The sequence below is a fragment of the Prionailurus viverrinus genome, chromosome B1 (assembly GCF_022837055.1).
Source record: "Prionailurus viverrinus isolate Anna chromosome B1, UM_Priviv_1.0, whole genome shotgun sequence".
Lineage (NCBI taxonomy): Eukaryota > Metazoa > Chordata > Mammalia > Carnivora > Felidae > Prionailurus > Prionailurus viverrinus.
In genome coordinates, this window is record NC_062564.1 from 35,429,503 (window position 1) to 35,450,369 (window position 20,867).

At 55.7% G+C, this 20,867-nt stretch overlaps 1 protein-coding gene across 1 annotated transcript in view; it reads left to right on the forward strand.

The window, feature by feature from the left end:
* The window catches only part of BIN3 (bridging integrator 3), a 42,702-nt gene extending 22,090 nt beyond the window's left edge, over window positions 1-20,612 (forward strand). Inside the window, exons 2-9 of the mRNA XM_047856097.1 lie at window positions 958-1,006; window positions 7,723-7,763; window positions 8,196-8,257; window positions 11,406-11,542; window positions 12,100-12,140; window positions 16,532-16,673; window positions 16,889-17,023; window positions 19,743-20,612. Coding sequence (XP_047712053.1) covers window positions 958-1,006; window positions 7,723-7,763; window positions 8,196-8,257; window positions 11,406-11,542; window positions 12,100-12,140; window positions 16,532-16,673; window positions 16,889-17,023; window positions 19,743-19,889 — 754 coding nt within the window. The 3' untranslated portion in view covers window positions 19,890-20,612. The remainder of the gene's footprint in view (window positions 1-957; window positions 1,007-7,722; window positions 7,764-8,195; window positions 8,258-11,405; window positions 11,543-12,099; window positions 12,141-16,531; window positions 16,674-16,888; window positions 17,024-19,742) is intronic.
* The last annotated feature ends 255 nt before the right edge of the window (window positions 20,613-20,867 follow it).

Consider the following 20,867-nt stretch of genomic DNA (forward strand, 5'->3'; position numbering starts at 1 on the left):
TCCCAGGGGTGCTTCACTCACTGCTACCTTGGGGGCTCTGGGGAGCCTCTTTTTCTCCAGCAGTTGGCATGCACTGTGTTTGCTCCTAGCGGGACCACGCTTCTCAGAATTGTAGAATCAGAATTTTTCATGCCTCAAGGAAGCTTCTGAATTATCCAGTCTAACCCTGTCCTTTCACAGAGTGGGCAATGAATCCCAGGGCAGTCGTTACCTGCGAGGGGGCAGCCCGCTCCTTAGAGTGGGAGGCAGTGGGGAGCAGTGGAGGGGGGCCTAGATTTAGAGGCTAGATTCTTGACCCTCCTTCTGTTATGCCAAACTGCCTTCCATTTCCAAGTGGAGAACCTGAGGTGCAGAGGACAGACCTGGGCTAGATTCAGGTCCCTCTTTGAGTTAGCCACGTTTCACATCAGTTCTCACCAGAAATAACCCAGCCTGGCTGGGCCTTAATGCCCTGTAGTGTGTCCTTTGTCTCCAGCCACATAAGAAGTCCTCTATAGAGAAGTAGCGAAGCACCTAATACAGATGATAAGTGGTTCTCATGGTGTTTTTAAACGCTTGTTTTCAAGGATGATAGCTGCCCCAGCGAGCCTGTAATTCTGACTTTGCAGCTCCTCAGGACACAGATTTACAATGACTGTCTGTCGTGTGGTATCTCCCCTTCCCTGCCCTCCCCTTTGCAACGTGTTTCAACACCCGGCTACTAGTAGGAAAAATGCTCTGGGGCAGAAGGTGGTGCCCAGGACTTCCATCCGACACTGTCCATGGGAAGATCACCCTCCAGAGCCCAGCCTGGCTGCCGACGGCCCTAGATCCACAGGGCGTGTGGTTCGAGTGCCAGGAGCAGGCCACTGGCTCTCGTTACCCTCCAGGGAAAAGTGGCCTTGACTTCATCAGTTCTTTTCAGCTACATCCTTCCCCGTTTCTCCTAAAATCCCTCTTTGTCTCTTTCTCTCCTAGGATTCCTTTCAAGATTGGGCAGCCCAAGAAACAGATTGTCCCTAAAACAGTGAGTAACCCGATTCTTTCATTCTGAGACTCCATCTGTCTCACATGGTCTTTGCAGAGAACCAGAGGTTTGATTCAGCACCATTGTGGGGCTGGGGAGGGCAGAACCCGGGCTGCCTCATTCCCAGCCGTGTCGCTCTGGAACCTCACTTAGACTGGGGCTTGCAGAAGCCTCCTGGCCTGGGACATCTTCCTTCTGCAAATCAGGCTGGCTCGTCCCCATCCTGGGGCAGGTGGAGGTGGGTGACAGGTGGGTGACAGCCCATCTCTGTAGTCTGGCGTGGCACTCTGCACTTTCCTGAGTGGGCTCCTGAAACCTAGGCCCCTGCCAAGGACATGTCCCAGGCCTTTATCTCCAGCCACCTCAGGCTGTGTGAAGACCAGGAAGCTTCTCCAGGAGGCTCCAGGTCCCTTTCTCTCCACTGCCAAAGGAATTCTTAGCTAGGACCCAGAGTCAGGAGGGCATGATTGAATCCTACCTCCTTGAGAACCCACAATTTTTATCTCTATTAATCTCCAGAATGGGAGAGGAATCACAGATTTTTAGAAAGTTTAGAGCTGGAAGCCCTTACAGATCATCTAGTCCAACCTGATTTTCCTTACGAGAAAACCAAGGCCCACGAAGCCACCATGACTTGCTAAGGTTGTAAAAAACCGAACACTAGGGCAGCTGGGTGGCTCAATCAGTTAAGCATCCAGCTCTCAAGCAGAGCTGCTTGAGCTGCTCTCTCCCTCTTCCCCTCCCCCACTCATGAGTGCTCCTAAGACAAAAAAAAAAAAAAAATTTTTTTTTTTTTAAAACCCTAATACCGACAGAGCCGAAATTGGAACCCAAGTCGGAGTCTCTGTTCAATGCACATTCCACTGCTCTATGCTGCCTTACTCAGGCTGTGAAGGTCTGCCGAGGTTTGGGAATTCTAGTAAAGAATGGCCTCTTGAACTCCCTCACCCCCAAATCTAATCAGGCTGTTGGTTTCACCGTGGGAACCCATAACTGTACAGTATCTCTCATTGTGACAGTTCCAGCAACTGTCAGCCTGCTGGAGCCCCTGACGGTTCTCCTTGTCTTAATAACCTCGGCCCTCCTTGGCTCAGAACTCAGGACTACAGGAAAGCTCCTGCTTCATTTTGGCAGGAAGGGAAGTTCAGCACACATCTGACCAATGGCTCAGTCTTTGGAAAATCCAAAGGCAGGCCACTTAAAAGGAAATGGGCTGCGTTTCTCTTTCAAGTGAAGGCAGGCCGAGGACAGACTGAGAGTTTACCTCCCATGCAGAGGCTGACCATCTGTGGAGGCTCTCAGCTGAAGCGCAAAGAATCTGGGCGTGCAAATGTTGGGCTCTAGCCGGCTACAGGAAGTGGGAAGGTGTGGCTTTGTGTCTCCAGAGTTTAATCCAGGGCAGATCTGAAAGGGAAGTGGTTTTGAGAAGGGTCTTTTATTCCCAGAGCTCACTACCAAAAAACAAACAGGCAAACAGAAAACCCTCCCAACACCCTTACCTCTATAGAGATAGCCGTTGTTCTCTACAGAAAAGTATAGGTTAGAATTCAGTTTCTAGCTTCTTTGCCAGTTTGTTGACGGAAAGATCTCTGGGTCTTTTAATCTGAGGAGTGGCAAGGACTCCCCAGAGGAGGGACAAATGGACAATCCCAGCACCTATGGATGGCCCTACAGACAAGCCCACAGATGGGCCCGTGGCTTCCCTCTTCCCCTCCTCATGTCAGTCTTGTTTGGGATGGAACTGCAGTCCTCTGACTTCTGGAATCTGCTCCCCCAGTCAGACTGGGCACCAAGTAGTGGTTAAGAAGCCAGATGTGGTAGGTTTCCTGCCTGGATTCCCACCGGCTCCGCCACATGCTGTATGTGACCTTGAGCAAGGCCCTTTACTGTCTCTGAGCGTTGGTTTCCTCCTTCGTAAGTGAGGATCTTAGTACCTATGCCACTGATATAGTATGAGTCTTGTGTACATGAGGTCATGTGTATGAACCACTTCACACAGTGTCTAGCACATGATGAGCCCTCAATAAATATTAACTACCTTGTGGGAAGATAGTTGATTTGACTCTTTAGAAACCACCGAGGACTCAGCCTGTTCCAAGCAGCCGGATCCCCTACTACAAGGAAATGGTAGGCTGGGCCTTTGATCTGTCACAAGGAATCAAAGCCGACTTAGGCTTTGGAAGAGAGTTACTTGCTCCCTCAACTCCCCAGAGGCACCGAAGTATAGGGAGCGAGAGCCTGCCTCTTCAATCTCGTTCTCTGCCGCACAAGCCCCTCCGGGCCCCCATCATAGGCCGAGCCCGGGCAGCCGTCTCAGCGCCTCCGGCAGCTGCCCCCAGACAGTGGTGACGCGCTACCGTTCTTGCCCAGGCACCGTCAGAGGCGCAGATGTGGCTGCCTGCTGCCTGGAAGTCATGGCGCCCCCGTCATGGGAAGAAACGCTCACGTTATCTTCAGGGAGTTTCAGGAGGTTTTTGGCTCAAGGTACCCAACTGTCAGACACAAAGAAAGCATTGTGTGTTTGCTCTCACTGTTCTTCTGCACCCAGGTTATTAACACGAATTCCATTGTTGTCAAGGCTCTGGCGAGGGAATGGCATGTTCTCTGCAGGGGCTGGCCACTGGATGGAGGCGGAGGGACAAAAGCTCGCCCACCTCCCAGTCCGAACCCTCCGCACCCTCTGCTTACACCCCTCCTGCCCCACCAGTCCCATAAGGTAGCCGGAGCATCTTGGCATGGCAAAAAGCAGCCGCTTCCCCGTCCGTAATCTTCAAGGAGGGAAGAGCTCTTGGAAGCAGGGGTCACCCTGGGTCTCGCACACGAAGGAAAGCACACTCTTAGACTCCGAGCTAGGCAGGCATGCCACAGCGTCGGGACAGGGGAGCATCCTGCCACACGGAGCCCCCACTTGAGGACAGTCTCCACTTGCAAAGTGGAGAGCCTCTCAGCCTCATTTGATCATGTGGTAACACATGATCCACCAAAGGGAGGCTGCTTTCCGCTCCTAGCACCCCTCCAAGAGGGGGCTTCCGAGATCACCCAGTGTGCCCTCTGCCTCAGCTCTGATCCGACACGGCTTAGCTCCGGGGCTAGAGCCGGAGCCCTGCCTGCCGGTCTCCTTCTTCACTTCACCCCGAGCGTCCGTTTGGGTGAGACCTCAGCCCACTCATTCATTTAATGAATATTGACTCCTGGTCCATGCCAGCCTGACCCTAGGCGCGGGGGTAGAGCGCTGAGCAGCACAGTCTCACCCCTCCACCTTGAGCCTTTGCAAATGCCCAGAGCAGCGGGCCGTCTGGTGCTCATTCTCCCTTCGCTAACCTCACCGCCCGGCCCGGCCCGCCCTGACCCGCTGACAGCCGTGCACATGTGTTTGCACTTGCATTGTTGACTGGGGGCTAATCGCCTTTTTGGCAAAAGCATCAAGCGTTCAGAGATGTTCAGATCTTCCGTGTTTGGCTGTTTCCCTCGGAATGGAGATACCTTGCACTAGGACTCCAGTGTGTCTCCTTATTCCCTTATCCATTATCCGAGGGGCCAGAATCCTGGTGGTGTTGCCTCGGATCTTTCCCCAAGGGAGGAGAGCGATCTTGAGAGCAACCCACACCTGGCTGCCAGAGGCAGAAGGGGGACACGTTCATGAACATCTCAGGCTCTCACGTGGCCATGAGCAGCAGCAGAAGGATCGAACTCCACCCTGACATACTTCTCAGCTGCCGGGGTAAGACCTCAAGCGGCTCCCCAACCAGAATGTTCCAGCCCAGTTGGAAACCCGCAGTCGCTCGCTCTCCGTGCAAGTCCAAGCATTCCCAGCCAGGGGGACCAGGTGCTCTCTGACATCCCACACACGCACCGGCACACTTGGGGATTGCAAAAGAGAGCGCCAGGAGCCAAGGCCAGAGCTCTCTGCGCCCGCCTCCCTCTGGGAGCACCCACTGCATGTTCTTCATCTTTAGAAAAGCTGGAGTCTGACCAGAACATCCTTGACTTTGTCTTTTTGGAAAAGAATACTTTTAATACGTAAAGACTCTGCTTAGCCGTCACATCCTACAAAATAAGAGGGGTGATATGTCCAGTTAAGGGAGGCCCAGGTGTAACCCCCGGGCACAGGATCCTGGCTTAGCCCAAATCAGCGTTCATCCCAGCTATCAACTGACCCCGTGCTTTGCCAAAGGGCCACAGACCAGTCTGCACCCCCAGACTTCTCTGGGCACCCCCAGCACCCCAGTGCATGGGAGAAGAACAAGGAAACCCTATCCACAGGCCAGGCACCGAGCTCTGTGCTCTACACAGACGGTTCGGTGATCCTCTAAGCAAGCCAACAAGACGGACACTGCTACCCCGTTTCCTTGGCAGCCACTGAAAATCTTCCCAGGGGAAGGCCGAATGGAGTTATCCCATTCCTCTAGAAAAGTACGTGAGACTCAAAATGTTAGGTAGTGTTTTTAATACTGCACAGCTGGTATCAGAGTCCATCTGTCATCTGTCTCTGCTCGTTCCTGTCCACCACCTTCCTCGACGGTGTTGGTGGAGAAAGGGCTGGACCGTCCCAGCGCGGGCTTGCTGGGCCCGGGCGAGGCCTCGCTACCCCAGAACAAATCTCCCGCCTGCATCCCGCCAGACGCTCTTCCGGCCTTTGGCTGAGACTTTGATTCCTGCCCAGCTACACATCCCCTGGGACAGGTAGCACTTTAAGCTTTTTTCAGGAGCATACACTTTAGTGGGAGCGAAGTTTGAGCTTCCCCTTAAGAGCAGCTTTTGATGGATCATAGGAAGGTGATGATGAAAACATTGGGTTCCTGGATGGAAAAACAGGGGGTCTGTTGAAAAGAGGGCAAAGACTGTAGGGTGGGGGAAACCGATGGTGAATTTTACTTCACGACTTTGTGTCAGACCCCAGGTGCTAGGGTCAGAAAGTAAAAGGAAAGACCCTGTGTTCCTGCTTCTAAATTTTACATTTCAGTTGAGGAACGTGAGGTGTGTCCATGCAAGGGCGACATGTGGTTGTGCCCCGGGACCTTAGCTAAGTAGGTTCTCCATGCCATTCTCTAGCCCCCGTCCTCCACGGGGCTGTCCATGGTTTAGGTTAGAGGTGTATTTGTTTTATCTCCCCTGCCAGGACCCACATCTGTTTATTCACCAGAGCATCTCTCTCACCTGGCAGATTGCGTTGCACTTAATAGGTGCTCAATAAATGTTTGTGAGGTTATTGAATGTCATTTTAAAAAGGGGGCCGGTGCTGAACTAGGAGTCTGAATTCTAGCCTTGGTTTGCCTCTGACTAGCCCTGAGTCCTTATATAAATCACTGCCCGTCTCTGGGCTTCGTCCTCTGTGTTTGTAACATGAAAGAATCGGCCTGAATAATGTTTTGCTGCTCTGTGACTGTGTTGAGTTTACCTAAATGCACATGAGTGTGGGGTCCGTGGGCTTTCAGAATGCTTCTTCATGGGGCACTGTGACGGAAGGGTGCGCTGGCAAAGAACAATGGGGCCTTGACACTTTCCACAGCTTTGGGCTCCGTGACCTTCAGCCTGCTGTGAGAGTGAGGACCAGGGTTTAGGGCTCTCACTGGAAGGCATCTCAGGGAGCAGCCAAGAAGGCACCTTTCTTGGGTCGTGGCTTTAATTCATCAGCAAATACCTTTTCCCCTTTTTGGTAGAATGCTTGTTAAGAGCACGGGCCTTGGAGCCAGGCTGCCTATGTCCAGATCCTAGCCCTGCCACTCACTAGTCGTGTGAGCTGGTGCAGTATATGTCCCCTCTGTCCTAGGGAGCTCCTTGGTGCAGTGAGGGCCACAAGTACACCTGCCTCTGCAGTTGTGGGGGAGAAGCCGTTCACAGAAGCATGCGGCGAGCACCCTGTGAATGTTAGCTACTCTTAATTGAGCGCCTCAGCCCAGAGGCTCAGCACGCCGGCCAGGGAGCTCTTGCTGCCTCTGCAGAAGGGAACCAGGACAGGCCTCGGTCCCCTCCTCTCGGCTCTCAGGTGTCATATCCCTCACAGGCCACTCTCCTGAGAGGCCATTGCCAGGGCCCCGTTTGACGGATGGAGAAATTCAGGCACTGGATGTGCAAGTGACTTTCTTGACTTCACCTGACATGCAGGTGGCAGAATTGGGATCAGGACTTACACCCATCTGATGTCAGTCTTGCTGGCATCGGGGAAATCTGGTCACTTATCAAGAATTTTAACAGAGCCTTGCCGGTCAGTAGCAATAGTATTTGTGCTCGGTACATTCCAGCACACAGAGCGTGCAGACAGGACATTTCTTGGTCCACCCTGAACCTCACAGTTGGTAAGCCCTGTGAGGAAACCAGGGCCAGGAGTAGGAGGGGACCCGCCTGCTTCCCCCACTGGGAGTCTCAGTCACATTCACATTCCGAGCACCTCACCTGCCTCTCGATGGGAGGGGTGAGGAGAGAGGGAACGCAGCCCAGCGCCTGGCTCCCTGTGGTAGAGGAACAGAGCCACAATCCGCTGCTACTTGCCTGGCTGGCCCATCTGGGAGGGGAGTCTTGTGCCCTAAATCAAACACTTAATTAATTTGGGAACACAGGGATACTGTGTCGTTAACGATCTGCTGGAGCTTGTATGAACTGGACCGTGTTGTTTTCTGCAGCTGGGGGGAGGGTGGAGAGGGAGTTTCAGTAGGCTGGCAGATTTTTTCCAGCGTGTTGTCATTTCTCCGATGATTGAGTTATCTCTTTGGTTACAGGTGGAGAGAGATTTTGAAAGGGAGTATGGAAAACTCCAGCAGTGAGTGTCAAAGCCCAGAAGGATGGAGGCTGGGGGGAGTGGGGGGGGGGGGGCGAGGGGGGGAAGGGCAGGAGCCTTCCACCAGGTCTCAGTTCCCACACTGCCCCTTCCGGCACCTCCATCAGTGGGCCGCTCATCTGTCCCGTAAGTGCCGCGGGAGCAGAGGGCAGCTCAGTTCACAGCCTGCCAGAAATTCTCCCCCAGCTGATGGCTATGTGACAGTCGTTAACTCATAGCCTTTGGGTGCTTGGCCTCATGCAGAGCCGGTAGCAGCCCTTCAGTCGGTGGGAAAACTCCCCATGGAGCAGGGGCCCCCTCTCCTGGCAGGCCTTCCAGGGCATCAGGCTGGGCTTCACTCAGGTAGATGGGAAGGAAGGGGGCTGAAGCAAGCTGACGATGCCAGGTGCCTAAGCCTGTGCCCCTGCCTTGCAGGCTGGAGGAGCAGACCAGGAGGCTGCAGAAAGACATGAAGAAGGGCACCGATGCTGATCTGGGTAGGTGGCATAGTCCAGAGCTGGGCCGGGCCTGGCCGGGTCACGGGTGGACCTCTGCCCCTCCGTCACGTCAGGGCTGGCTCCTGTGGTCTGTGCACAGATGCTCATGTCACCGCTCATCCAGAGGACATGGGTGGGTCTGAACACGACTGTCCCTGGCATCTCCAGACTACGTGTGCAGCGAGCCAAGGGTCTGATTACGGAGCCCATCTGTTATTTGTTTTGTGGATAGTTCCAGGTTCCCTGGGTGGCATATTTATCGTTCGCCACTGCCTTTCCAGTACAGGAGAAGCTGTGACCTATTGCTTCCTTTCTTTGGTACTTCTCCAGGTAGACTGCACTATCAGAGCACAGATGAAGGGAAGGTTGCGTTTTCAGAGTGGGCAGCTTTGGAAGCTGTGGAACGTCAGGGATCCATGAAGTGGAGAGCATGGTTTTCCCCACAAGAAATCAAAATAAATGGGGGACCCCTGGGGCCCAGGGTTCCTGGCCTCGTCCGCCCCCAGTGAGAACTAGAATCTGGGCAGAGAAAGCCCTCCTGAAGCAGTCACAGTCAGTGCATCAGGGTCACCGGAAGGCCCGCCACGAGGCAGATTGTCCAGCCCACCCCCAGGCAGTGCTGAGGCAGCTGGCCCGGGGACCCCATTTTGAGAACCACTGCCCCAGACAATTGAGGGAAATCAACTGCCTGGACAAGATCTAAAATCCCATTCTGTGTTCCCAAACAAGATCATCTGTGCACCGCCAGTCCCTGTTAGGTCTTTGTCGACCCTTATATTTTGAGGTGGCATCAGGGTTCCAGAGACCCATGTGGAGTTGGAGACCCACATTCTCTTTAAGGTTCAAAGACCACCAGCCTCCCAATTGGTGCTGGGCTGGCCACACCCTCCCAGTCCCTGAGAGTGGAGGCTCTATGGCCCTGCCCTGCGGCACTCACTCACTCACATAGGCCAGTGAGGACTCCCAGTGGGATTCCACACTGTTAATTGACTTCAGATGGTTCGAACAAAGACAGAGGCAGAGGCCTGAAGTGTGAGGGTTTAGGAAAGAAAAGGAAAATTGGGAAGGAAGTCTCCCCTGCCCTACCTTTTCAGGATTTTTTTCCTCAAATATTAAAAAGTAGTGGAAGAAATTTTTCAAAAACGTTTCCAGTTTTGTCCCAAGTTTCTATCCTTTAATTATACTGTGTGTGACCATTTCATGATCCAGTCCAGTTACACATGATGATGTTTGCTCCTAAGCCTACAAAGTCACTGCACAGATTTGAAAGAGGGTTCTTAGCTCCACTGCCTCAACATTTCTGGGAAGTATATATTTCCAGGCTTCTCCCATACTGTGCCTGTTTGCTGGGTGACTACAGCAGGCTACCAGATTAGAGGGAGGCCCAGGACAGGGCGCTGCGTGAGCCAGTCATCCACTGTGGGCTTCTCTGCTGGCATATGGAGGAGCCTGAGTGGAGAGGGACCCGCTAGGCTTCCGTTTCTCCCACCGGAAACAGAGAAGTAGGCCCTTGGGGCCAAGGAGTAGGCGTGTGGGGCCAACGCACTCCTCATATGGCAAGGCAGGGGCACATCTCTGGTTAACGAGAGTGGACCTCATTTCATTGATTCAAAGACATTGTTTCACTTTTAACATCTCAGAAATCAACACACCGTAACATAATTCGCAGCATAGTTTTTCTTTCTCAATGGCTATACATTAATGGTGTGTTACCGTCTTAAATTCAGTGGCATAAAGTAGTGAGGAATACATTCAAAAACTTTTCTCCTGAAACCCTCAAACTGGTACAGACACTATGGAGCAAGCATGCCCCTTCTCCAGTCTCTCTGCCTGCCCCTCTAGAATTTTTTTGTTTGTTTGCAAATAATGGAGACCCGAAAACTTGTATGGGACTGAGAACCCCAGAGCTGCCAATAGATCTCCATCCTGCCTTGGAGCTGCCCTCTGATTTCCAGGCTCCCCATATCCCCATATCCTCTGTCAAACACGGTGTAGAAACATGTGAACAAGGCTACAGCAGGGCAGTGGCCTCCATCTGTGGGGAAATGGTACCAGAGAAGACCTTTAACAACATAAGCAGATACCGCAGCAGAGCCTTGTGGGGACTGCCCACAGCTGTCTCCAGGCGGATCACCAGGAGAGGAGTGGGCGGCGAGGCGGGTGCCCAGGGTCTAGTCCTGGCTCAGCACTTACAGCTGTTTGACCTTGAGGGAGTTATAACCTCTTTGGAGCCTCACCCTCCTCATCTGTAAAACGGGGCCAAAATACACTACCTGAAATGTCTCCTGCGTTGTATGAGCCCTGGATAAAACAGTGGGGGCACGGGAACCCTGCAGAGGCAGGATGGAAACCTGTCAGCAGCTTTGGAGTTTTTGGTCTAAAGTACAAGTCTTTCAGTCTCCATTACGTGCAAACAAAAGTCTACAGGGGCAGGAAGAGACTGGGAAGGGGCCGTGCTTGCTCGGTAGGGTCTGTACCAGCTCCAGAGGCTCAGGGGAAAACAAGTTTCTGAGTGTATGTCATTGAAACCAGGGGTTGCCTAGCCACACCAAATCTGGCCTCATTTTGTCAATAAAGGGGCATTGGAACAAAGCCACACCCATTCTTTAGGTACTGTCTGTGGCAGAGTTGAGTAGTTGCAGCAGAAACCATGCAGCCCACACAGCCTGCCATCTTGATTTCTAGCCTTTATGGTATGTTTGCCAGCCCTGGAGGGGCACACTCTTACTCTCGTCCGTGAGAGGGTCCCAAACCAAGCTTCAGGCCCAAACCACCTGGAGAGTTTCTTTAAGATACATGTTTCTGGATTACAGACTTACTGAGATGGACTCTTTAGAGCTAGAAAATAGGTATTTTTTACAGCTTCCCACCCAAAGGATTCTGTTAAAACCCAGAGTTTGGGAAATGAAGTCATTGCCAAAGGTAAAGGTGCTCCGAAGAACTACCCAGAGCAGCCTCAGATGGTCAGGAGCGAACACCATCCAGTAAGGACCGGTGACTTTCAGCTTGTGGTACTCTGTAGCTTTTCTGGCCTATGGCCGGGGTGGCGGTCAGGGTATGGCCGCTGGACTGAGGAAGGATAGGGTCCTAAGGACAAGATCTTGAAGCCTGTCCCTTCATAGGTTCACCGAGCTTTGACTTCTTACAGCCTTATCCAAATCTGCTGTGAAGATATCCTTGGACTTGCTCTCCAATCCCCTCTGCGAGCAAGACCAGGACTTCCTGAACATGGTGACAGCCCTGGACACAGCCATGAAGCGGATGGACGCCTTCAACCAGGAGAAGGTAGCTGGGGTCTTGCTCTCCCCCTTCCCGTGGCTTCTGCCTGGGTGGAGCGCCCGTGCAGAGTCCTCCCAGGGCTCGGTCTTCCGACACCCTCAGTGCTCTGACGCCCGTGTGTCAGGAGCCCCGTGAGCTCGTTCCTGGACCTGCTTCGGCACCCTGTGCTGCCCGTGACTCCCACGAGCTCGTATCGCTCACTGTGAGACCCCGAGGGAGGCAGGGCAGCTCTGCTCACCCGGAGCCCCTCACACATTCTGTAGCTGCCCACCCAGCCTACTTCCTGAGCACGGCTGTCAGCAGCCTGCAGACGGTGCTGGCGGGAGGAGAACAGACCTGGAACAAGAACAGTACTCCCTGCTGCCCTCGGCGTCCTGGCCATCGTCGTCCTCTCCGCCTCGCTCCAGCTGCGGAGTCAGGGGTGCCCCCCGCCCCATCTCATCCCCACCCAGGGCTCTCAGGACAGCCCTGACTGTTCCCTTTCTCAGGAACGTAGATCCTCCCCTTTTAGGAAGAGTCTGACTTCCCCTTGGTCTTGATTCATTGGGTCTTTCTTTCAACAGGTGAACCAGATCCAAAAGACCGTGATTGAACCCTTAAAAAAGTGAGTAGTGGTCATCTGGGGACCACAGGCCTGAGGGAACTAGGCTGGGGGCGCTTATTGGAAAGGCAGGTCAGCTGGCCGACTGGGGACCGAATATCATTTCCAGCAGCCTAGAACCCCAGACTCCCAGGGAGCTGACCGGAAACCCAACAGGGACGCTGGCGATGTGATCTGTGGCCCCAGAGCACCCGCCCTGCCCAGTGCGCTCAGTGACTTGTGGTCTGCCCCAGCAGACAGCCTCTAGTCAGTGGTCACTTTGCCATCTTTCCCTCTGTTCCCAACTGAGAGCCAGAGGTCCCGGAGCTTGCTGAATGAAGCGAGCAGAGCGCTTGGCCAGCCCTCAGCCGGGATGAGCAAGGCCTTTCATCTCCCCGCCGCACCGGGAGAGCAGCTGCCTGCGGCGCCCGGCTTCGGAGATGTGGGGGTGGCTGCACATGGGGAAGGGCGCAGCAGCAGGGTCCTGCCTGGGAAGGTCCCCAAACTCGTGACCCGACAGGGTCAGAAATTCTTCTGCGAGGCTCATCTTCTCTCAGGCAGGCTCTGGGCAGCGATCAGACAGGCCTATCCCCCGGTCCCCTGAGGTGGTGGGCTGGCGGGGGGCGGGGACAGGCAGGAGCATTGCCTTGAAGCTCCACATCACTTCATCTGCCCCCCTAGCCTCTCCCAAACTGACTCTGACCTAGAAAGGCTCCCGCTCCAGCCCGGCAGCTGCACTTTATTACCTCTTCTGTGGTGGTCCCTGGCAGCTGCCTCACCAGGCCTGGGTAATGAGGCTCTGCTAATTACCATTAGGCCTGGATCAGGGCCCGGAGGGAGATGAAGAGAGCAGGTTTTGGTCCTCTAGCCCCTGGCTTTGAGGTTACTGAGCTCTTCACTCCCTGTTCGGGTCCAAGGGGTGGGGTTAGGGAAAGCTCTTTCTGAGCCAGGCTGTCTGGAGGCTCGGCCCACCCTCCTTCCCTGGGCCCCTTCCCCTCCCCTTGCTCGGGCCCAGGTTGCAGGGCCACACGAGGAACTGGGTGCCGAGGAGGCTGGTGGCTCAGGAGGGAGGTGGCAGCAGGGGCTCCGTGGCTGGTGGCGTTCTGACCGGGTCCCCAGGACCGAGCGTTCGCAGTTGGGTGGGAAGGACCACGGGCAGAGCAGACCCTGCCCCTGGCGTTCCAGGAGCTGCCACAGAGACACCCATGGCTGGCAGAGCTAGGCAGGGGACACCAGCTCAGAGAGCTAGGGGACTGACTCCAACCTCGATTTCACAACCAAGGAGGCGGCCTTGAAATCTGATACCTGGCTTCTAGAGCCAAATGGAGAGAAATCCCGGCTGCTTCCCACCGCCCCAGCAGCCCACCACCTGCCAGGAAGGTGGGTGAGTGGCACAGGAGGCGGGCACCATCTCCGCAGCAGATCCGCTGACCTCTGCCTGAGCCCCCCGGGCCTGCCTGCCTACCCGGCCGGCTTCTCCATCCCGTAGCCGACATGCGATCTCCCCCAACCACATAAAACCGGCACTGCCTGTTGCCGCCTCTTGCCAGGAGAGAAGCTCCCAGGGACCCCAGTACCGGAAACAGGAAACTGCAGCTTTCCTGTCCTCTGATGAAGAACATCACCACATGGCCACCCTGCCGCCCCCAGCCTCCCCCCAGGGGGCTCGGCCTCTAATCCCCCAGTCTCTGGGCTGTGTTCACATGGTCGGATGGGGATGCTTTCAATTTCCCTTTCCTGGTGGGTGGAAGATCCCGGCTGTGTGGGCACAGATTGAGGAATGGCAGGCATTCCCCACCAGGGCCGGCTGCTCCCAGCCTACCTCCCAGCCGGCCTCTTTCTCCCTCCCCCTTTCCCTCCTCCCTCTCACTGCCTCCTCACCCCACTGCTTACCCAGGGGAGGCAGTTTGGTTGAACCTTAGGACAGTCACCTGGGCAGAGCTTCAGTGAGGGTGTGGTGTAGGCCCAGCCCTGTTCTGCTTTCTCTGGAGGGCGGATACAACACAGATCTTAGGAGCTTGTGACCCAGTGTTGAAGCCATGATGGCGCTCTCAGGAAGAAAGACCAGGATCGTCCATAAATGCCGAGGGGGCGCTTTGCAGTGGAGTGGGGAAAGTGCTGGGCGGGCAGTCCCAGCTGGCCCCCAGCCGGCCCATGACCCTGGCCAGCGCCCTGCTCCTCCAAATCTGTTTCCCCATCTGTGGAAGGGGAGGCCTGAACCCAACCCCTGCAATGGCATTTAGTTGTCGTTTCTGTGCCTTTGATCCCAGCCCTGGGAATCAACCCCAGGTGACAACTGAGGGCGAGCGAAGAGACGAGTGCTCTGGGGTCAGAGGGCATCCGGAACTGCTCAGCCACCAGCATGGTGGTCGTCCCGCCTGGCACCCGCAGAATGCATCCCTGGTGCTGCCCTTTTTCCTAATAGGAGGAAACCCTCCACCTGTTGCTTCCTGCCCCATTTGTCCTGTTCGTGCCCACTCCTCCCAGGCCGCCAGCAGCATGGACAGCAGAGGCCCGGGCACTGGGGCCACCTAAGCAGGCCACTTCTAATGAGAGAATGAGGGTGGCCACTGGTGGCCTCTAGTCTGGTTGGAGTCAAGAGGGTGGTGGTGGTGGTGGTGGTTTCTCAGGCTCCGTTGCACCTGCTTCCTTGAGTCACAGGCCTCTCAGCTGCTGGTCACACTCCTCCCAGGAGGGGAGAGGGGCTTGCCTAGCAACTGAGACCCCCTCAGAGCTGCCGCCTGAGGCACAAACAGTGAGGCTGGTCCCTGCCCATGGTCTTATCTGTTCAGACCTACCCAGAATAGGGGACCTTTGTCCTGAAGGTACTGCTCCCCACACCCAGTTCACACAGCAGCAAGGAGGCTCCTCTGCTGGCAGATCAGTCATTCAAGTATCGATTTGATGACTGATTTGTCTAAGGGCATGTCTTACCCACTTCTAGCCTTTCCAGTTAGGTAGTGAGCCCATTAGGTCACCCAGTCAGTTAGAAGGACTCATTTTAGTGTCCTTTCTTGGGGATAAGGCTTTTGTTTGACCAGAACCTACTGCCTGTATCTATACCCTTGGCTGGGGAATTCAGTGCTTTGGTCAAATTTATGTTCTCTGTTCTCTGGCAAAAATCTTCATTACTCTTATGTCACGGGCACTCGTGATTTGTTGGGGCTTTTAAAAACCAAATTCATGATCATGCTTCTTTGAGAGGCAGACTTGGAAAATTGTTCTTCCTGTGGCATGTGAACTGCCTAAAGATGGTCCGGGAGCTGACGGGCACCTCCAGCCCCAGCACTGTGGAAGGGGAGGTCCCCACAGCATGTTGTCCCGGCCGCTCCTAGAGAAACCCAGTCTTCTGGCCCCGAGTGCCCCCTCTGTGCCTCTCAACCCCGAATAACCACTGTGCCACCATTTTCCTCAGTTGCGGGGCCCGACCTGCAGGGTAGATGCCTCCTGCCGCCTCCTGCCCTGCAGGCTTTGCTCGCCAGGCAGCTGCCCCATCTCTTCCCGTCCAGTTCCAGAAAACCTGCTTGCAGGCTTGCCTTGCCTTCTCCGACACTCCAATCAAGGGAAATACAGCGTCCCTGCCTGGGATGCAGTCCTGCCCGGTGTCTGTCTCAAGACCTCATTGCTCTTCCCAGTCAAAGATGATAGTCATCACAAAGATGATGCCCACAGGGGCCAAAAGTGTCCGCTGCCACTCTTTGTGAGTGGCCCACTCCTCAGCATTTCCCTGTGGTCCTTTTTAGTCCCGGTGGGGCAACAAGATGTCCTTGAGTCATTTTCCTCAAACATCTGGTTCAACGGTTCAGCCATTTCAGTGGCAGAACCCGAGGGTTCCTGCTTTTCTCACGGTCAGCTGATAGAAATAGGCCAAGACTAGGTTTTGACTGCAGTTGTCACTGCTAGTGACACCATGAGGTGGCAGGGAGGTGCCAGAGAACTGGGATGCTTGAGCTCTCTGCTGGACAGTCACTATCCTGGTTGTGACCCTGGACAAGTCATGTCATCTCTCTGGCCTCAATTTCATTGATTGTGTTAAAGGAAGATGTTGGACAGATTATTCCCAAGAGTCTTCAGCTCTCCCATGCTCTGTGACAGGTCTCTGTCATGTGCGCGGTCATATGAGATGGGTGGGGAAGGGGCAGTGGCCATGCCAGTGGCTTTCTTGCATTCCTGCCCCTGTGGCTCACTCTGATCAGTAGAGTGACCCGACTTCTCTCCTGTGGCCTTACCCCAGACAGCATTCTCAGCAGTGGGTGCTCCCCAGGGGCCACGGCCTCATCTGTCTTACCCACGTGAAATCCCCAAGACCTAGAACAGGGTCTGGCACTTAGTAGGCACTCAGTATGTATTTTTGAATGGACGCCGAGCTGCTGGGCTGCGGCTCCAAGAACAGCCTGTATCCGACTGTGCGGCAGGTTTAGCAGTGTCTTCCCGAGCCTCAACATGGCGGTGAAGCGGCGGGAGCAGGCCTTGCAGGACTACAGAAGATTGCAGGCCAAGGTGGAGAAGTACGAGGAGAAGGAGAAGACGGGGCCAGTGCTGGCCAAACTCCACCAGGTACCAAGAAGGGAGAGGTGGGTGTGGACAACGGGCCCCGTGGGTCACGTGTGGCAAGTTCCTCCTTCACCTGGGGACCAGCTTTGGGGGCTAGGAGACCAAGACACCAGATGTGATCCCCACCCCACCCCCACCCCCAACGTACACATCGTGCCCCCAGCATACACTCTGGATAAGCTACCAAGAGCTGTGACACCCAGTGTCTTGTCCCTCAGGCCCGAGAAGAGCTTCGGCCTGTGCGGGACGACTTTGAGGCCAAGAACAAGCAGCTCCTGGATGAGATGCCGCGGTTCTACAACAGCCGCCTGGACTACTTCCAGCCCAGCTTTGAGTCCCTGATCCGAGCGCAGGTGAGGCGACTCCCCACCCTGCCCCAACGGACGGCGAATGCTTGCTCCCCTGGGAGATGGTCCTGGGCTTTGTAGACACCCTCGCGCCCGTCCCCGCTTCCCAACTGGGAGGGTGGCTTAGCCGTTCTCCGCCAAGTCAGCAGTGCCGCCACCCTGCCACAGACACCGCGTCTGCCGTCTCTGACTCTGAGCATTTGCTGGACTTACCGCCTGGGCTCCTCCGTTGCTGTTTGGTGAATCACAGCCCCAGGATGAGACCCCTTTTTGTTGAATGGCTTTTCCCTCAAGTTCTCTCTCTCCTCTCATTGTACCACCAGTGGCAAGAAGAGAGCCACTCTGTCAACACCTCACTTTGATGGGCAGGTTCTTCTTGCCTGGTGTGCTCAGGTCTGGCACAGAGGCCTGCAGGGCAAAGGCCCACACCCCTGCTTCCCCGCTCTAGTTGCTCCTCCTCGCTAGGCAGGAGACCACAGGCTCTCTTGACTTCTAGCAACCCTTGAAGGGTTCCCTACATCCTGGGGAGGGCCATGCTCAAGGCCTCTGCCTGGGTGCCAGGCCACAGGGCACCTTCCAGTGGAAAGGCAGGCCGGCCTCTGGCCAGGTGTGCATGGAGATGCCCGGGATAGCACCGGGGCCGGGCAGCTGGAGGGTGGGAAACAGGCTAAGGCCTCCCACCACTCGAGGGTTTGAGGACACAATGTCCAGCTGCATGTAGCTCCTGCGTAGCAAACCACCCCCCCGCCCCCCAGCCCTGGCCATTCTTCAAACCGTTCGCAGGGATTGTTCTCCCCATTGTAAAAGAGAGGAGGTTAAGGTGCCAAACCAAGAGGTCTCTGCCATGTGGGACCCCCGCATCAGCCTCCTGCAGGCACTCAGCATCCTGCCACCTTTCCCACCGTTCCCCAGCCGGTGACAAAGCTAAAGACTCGGCCCCCTCCTGCCCACTTCGGTGCTTGGCCTGGGTGTCTGGCGCCCTCTAGTGGACACACTCACTCCTTGCAGTCAACAAGGTGACCGAAGCTGAAAGGCCTCAGGGTACCCAAGGAAAAGCCCGATCCTTACCTGCCCAGCCTATCAGCCTTTGGAGACACCAAAACCCATGGGGCTGCACACCTGTGCTCAGAACCCCGAGCAGGGTTGATGTTGGAGCTGGAACTTAGTGACCATGTTTTTGGCCGCTAGGGAGAAATGAGGCAGAGCACCAACATGCACAAGTGAAGGGGGGCGGGGGGGGGGGGGGTGGTGGTTCCACACCTGCCTCCAGAGCATTCTCCTGGAGACGAGGACTTCCTTCCAGAGGCTCAGCCTAGGCTGTGGAGGAATGTGTTTAAGGAGACCTGTGCTTTCCCTCCCTGTGCCACCACCACCCCTGCTCCCGGCCCCCTGCATGCTACCCTGCCCCCTCCATTCTGTTGCTCACTGGAGGAAGCTCTAGGGTGCCCAGACCTGAGGTTAGGGGCTAGGGATGCCCCGTAACCGGGCAGCGGGGTGGATAGGGACTGTTCACTGCCTCCTCAGCACCAGCCTCCCCCTCCCGAGGCTGTCGCTGCCATTAGTCACTGGAGAAGTGAGCATTCCTAGTGACTCAGCCTGCGCAGTGCGGCTCTGGGGCGGGGAGTGGGGGTAGGGCAGACCATCCCCTGCCCTCTCCCGGCCCTGGTCTACGCCCCGTCCCCTCAGGGGACAGCAGCATTTGGAGACCCTCATTTAGCTCCCCTCAGCCCAGTGGAAATCTAGCTGTGGGGTATGAGAGACCCCTCCTCAGAAGCAGCTGAGCCACGGCCCTGCCACCAAACCTGCCACTCGGCCTGGCCTTCCCAGTGACAGCACTCCACTGTCTAGAGTGGAAGCAGTGTCTGAATAGAGTTTTGAATAGTGTGGATCACTTTCACGGAAGTGTTTGCCTTTGGTCAGGAGGCAGTGGCCCCTGGTCTGAGCAGCCCTCAGCCATCGGAGAGTTGCTGAGGGGTCTCCCCTGTCCTCAGCACACCCCCACCCCACTGCCACAGGCCTCTCCCATCAGCCCCGGTGCCTACACACATAGGGACACGGAAACAAGCTGGTCTGCGAACCCTGCTTTCCAGCCAAACAGCCGAAGCGTGATTAATGGAACAGGTTGGGAAGGAACACGCAGCTGGGGGGGGGGGGGGGGGGGTCACCTTTCTCACCTTTACCTCTAAGACTCTCAGGGTTCTGGGGTCCAGCCACGCCCCTTCCCCATGGACAAAGGTCTAGCTTCTTGAAGCACCTCGGGTCAGTGCCTGACTCCCTGGCTTCCCCAGGACTCGAGGAGGGTCCTGCCAGTGCCCTCAGCCAGCCCCAGGCTGCGCTGTCCTATATCTCCTGGCACAGGCCCCAACGCCCCTCAGCTGCCTGGAGGGCTCCAAAGTCAGAACCCCCACCTCCATCCATCTCACCAAGGCCCCCTTGCCCCCCCTCCTCTGCCATCCTGGCAGCAGCAGTGGACGTTCCTGAAGGGCTGGGGTCTGTGGCTTCAGTTTCCCTACTTGCCCTGCAGCTTCAGGAGATGGGCTGAGAGGAAGGGCAGTGATGGAGGGAAGAGTGGAAGCCAGCCCCCTCCACCCAGCCTGAGCGCTCTGCTTAAGAGAACAAGCAGCATGTGGGCCTCTGGGACGCGCCCAGGGGGTGCAATGCTGAGGGGGCCTTGTACCCCAGGAGCCCAGCACCTGCCAACCTCCTTCTCCATCCCTGCCTCCAGGTTGGGTACTACTCTGAAATGCAGAAGATCTTCGGAGACCTGACCCAGCAGCTCGACCAGCCTGGCCACACTGATGAGCAGCGGGAGAGGGAGAATGAGGCCAGACTGAGTGAGCTCAGAGCCCTCTCCATTGTGGCTGATGACTGAGTCCCCACCACCGTTTCAGACTCCTGGGATACAAGTCAACCTTTCTGGTCTTAGCCCTTGTTAAGCTTAGGCTCAGGCGACAGCGAGCAAAAGGCTCTCCCCCGAGAGAAGTATGGGGACAGCAGTAGCCCCTGTTCTACCTCACGAGACCTCTGCAGTGAGCCTGGCACCAGGAGCCCCAAGCAGGGTGCTGCCTCCCCACCCATAGCAAGAACCCAGACAGGTAAGCAGCACAGAAAAACTCCAAGGGCTTTGTTTCCAAAAGAACCGTCCAAAGGGCAGCCTGGCCTAGGACCTGAGCAAGCTTCCAGCCTTCAAAGGCACAGGCTCTGTCCGCTCACCTGAGGTCTTAGCCTTGCCTGCACGGTTGTGATCTCACCTACCTCCAAAGAAAGACCCATCCTTGGGAGTCCACCCACCCTCGTTGCCTTTCCCCTTCAGACTCTTCTTTTCTGGGAGAGGCCCAAGACACTGCCTCTCCTCTAGCCCAGACTCCCAGCATGATAAAACCTGGTTTCACCCACTTCTATCCCTTAGGTCAAGTGCAGAGAAGAACCCCAAGCCTTGTAGGTTCCCTAGGAAACCAGACTGAGCTCATGTAAATAGGCTGTCAACCACACAAAATGTCACAGCCTGATTCACAGGCCTCAAAGCAATAACAGTGGGTTTGTCTCACCTGAATATTTGGAAATTTTATTTTTTCAAGTAAAGTTTTCAATAAAATTGCCAGCTGTTACTGTGCTGTAACTGAGGAGAGAAGAGAGCCACCCCAGGTTTTTGTCAGGGTGGTGCTGCCCTCTGCTGAGCTGACAGCACCCCTGTGGCATAGTGTCTCTTGACCAGCAGGGGGCAGGACCCAGAGCACCCTGGGGCTCGTCTTCCTGCCACCGGGCCCCACCTTCTGGAGATGCTGCACCCTCCATCCAGCAGAGGCTAGGCTGAGGACTAGAAGGAAGGGGGCAGCACAGGGAGACCTAG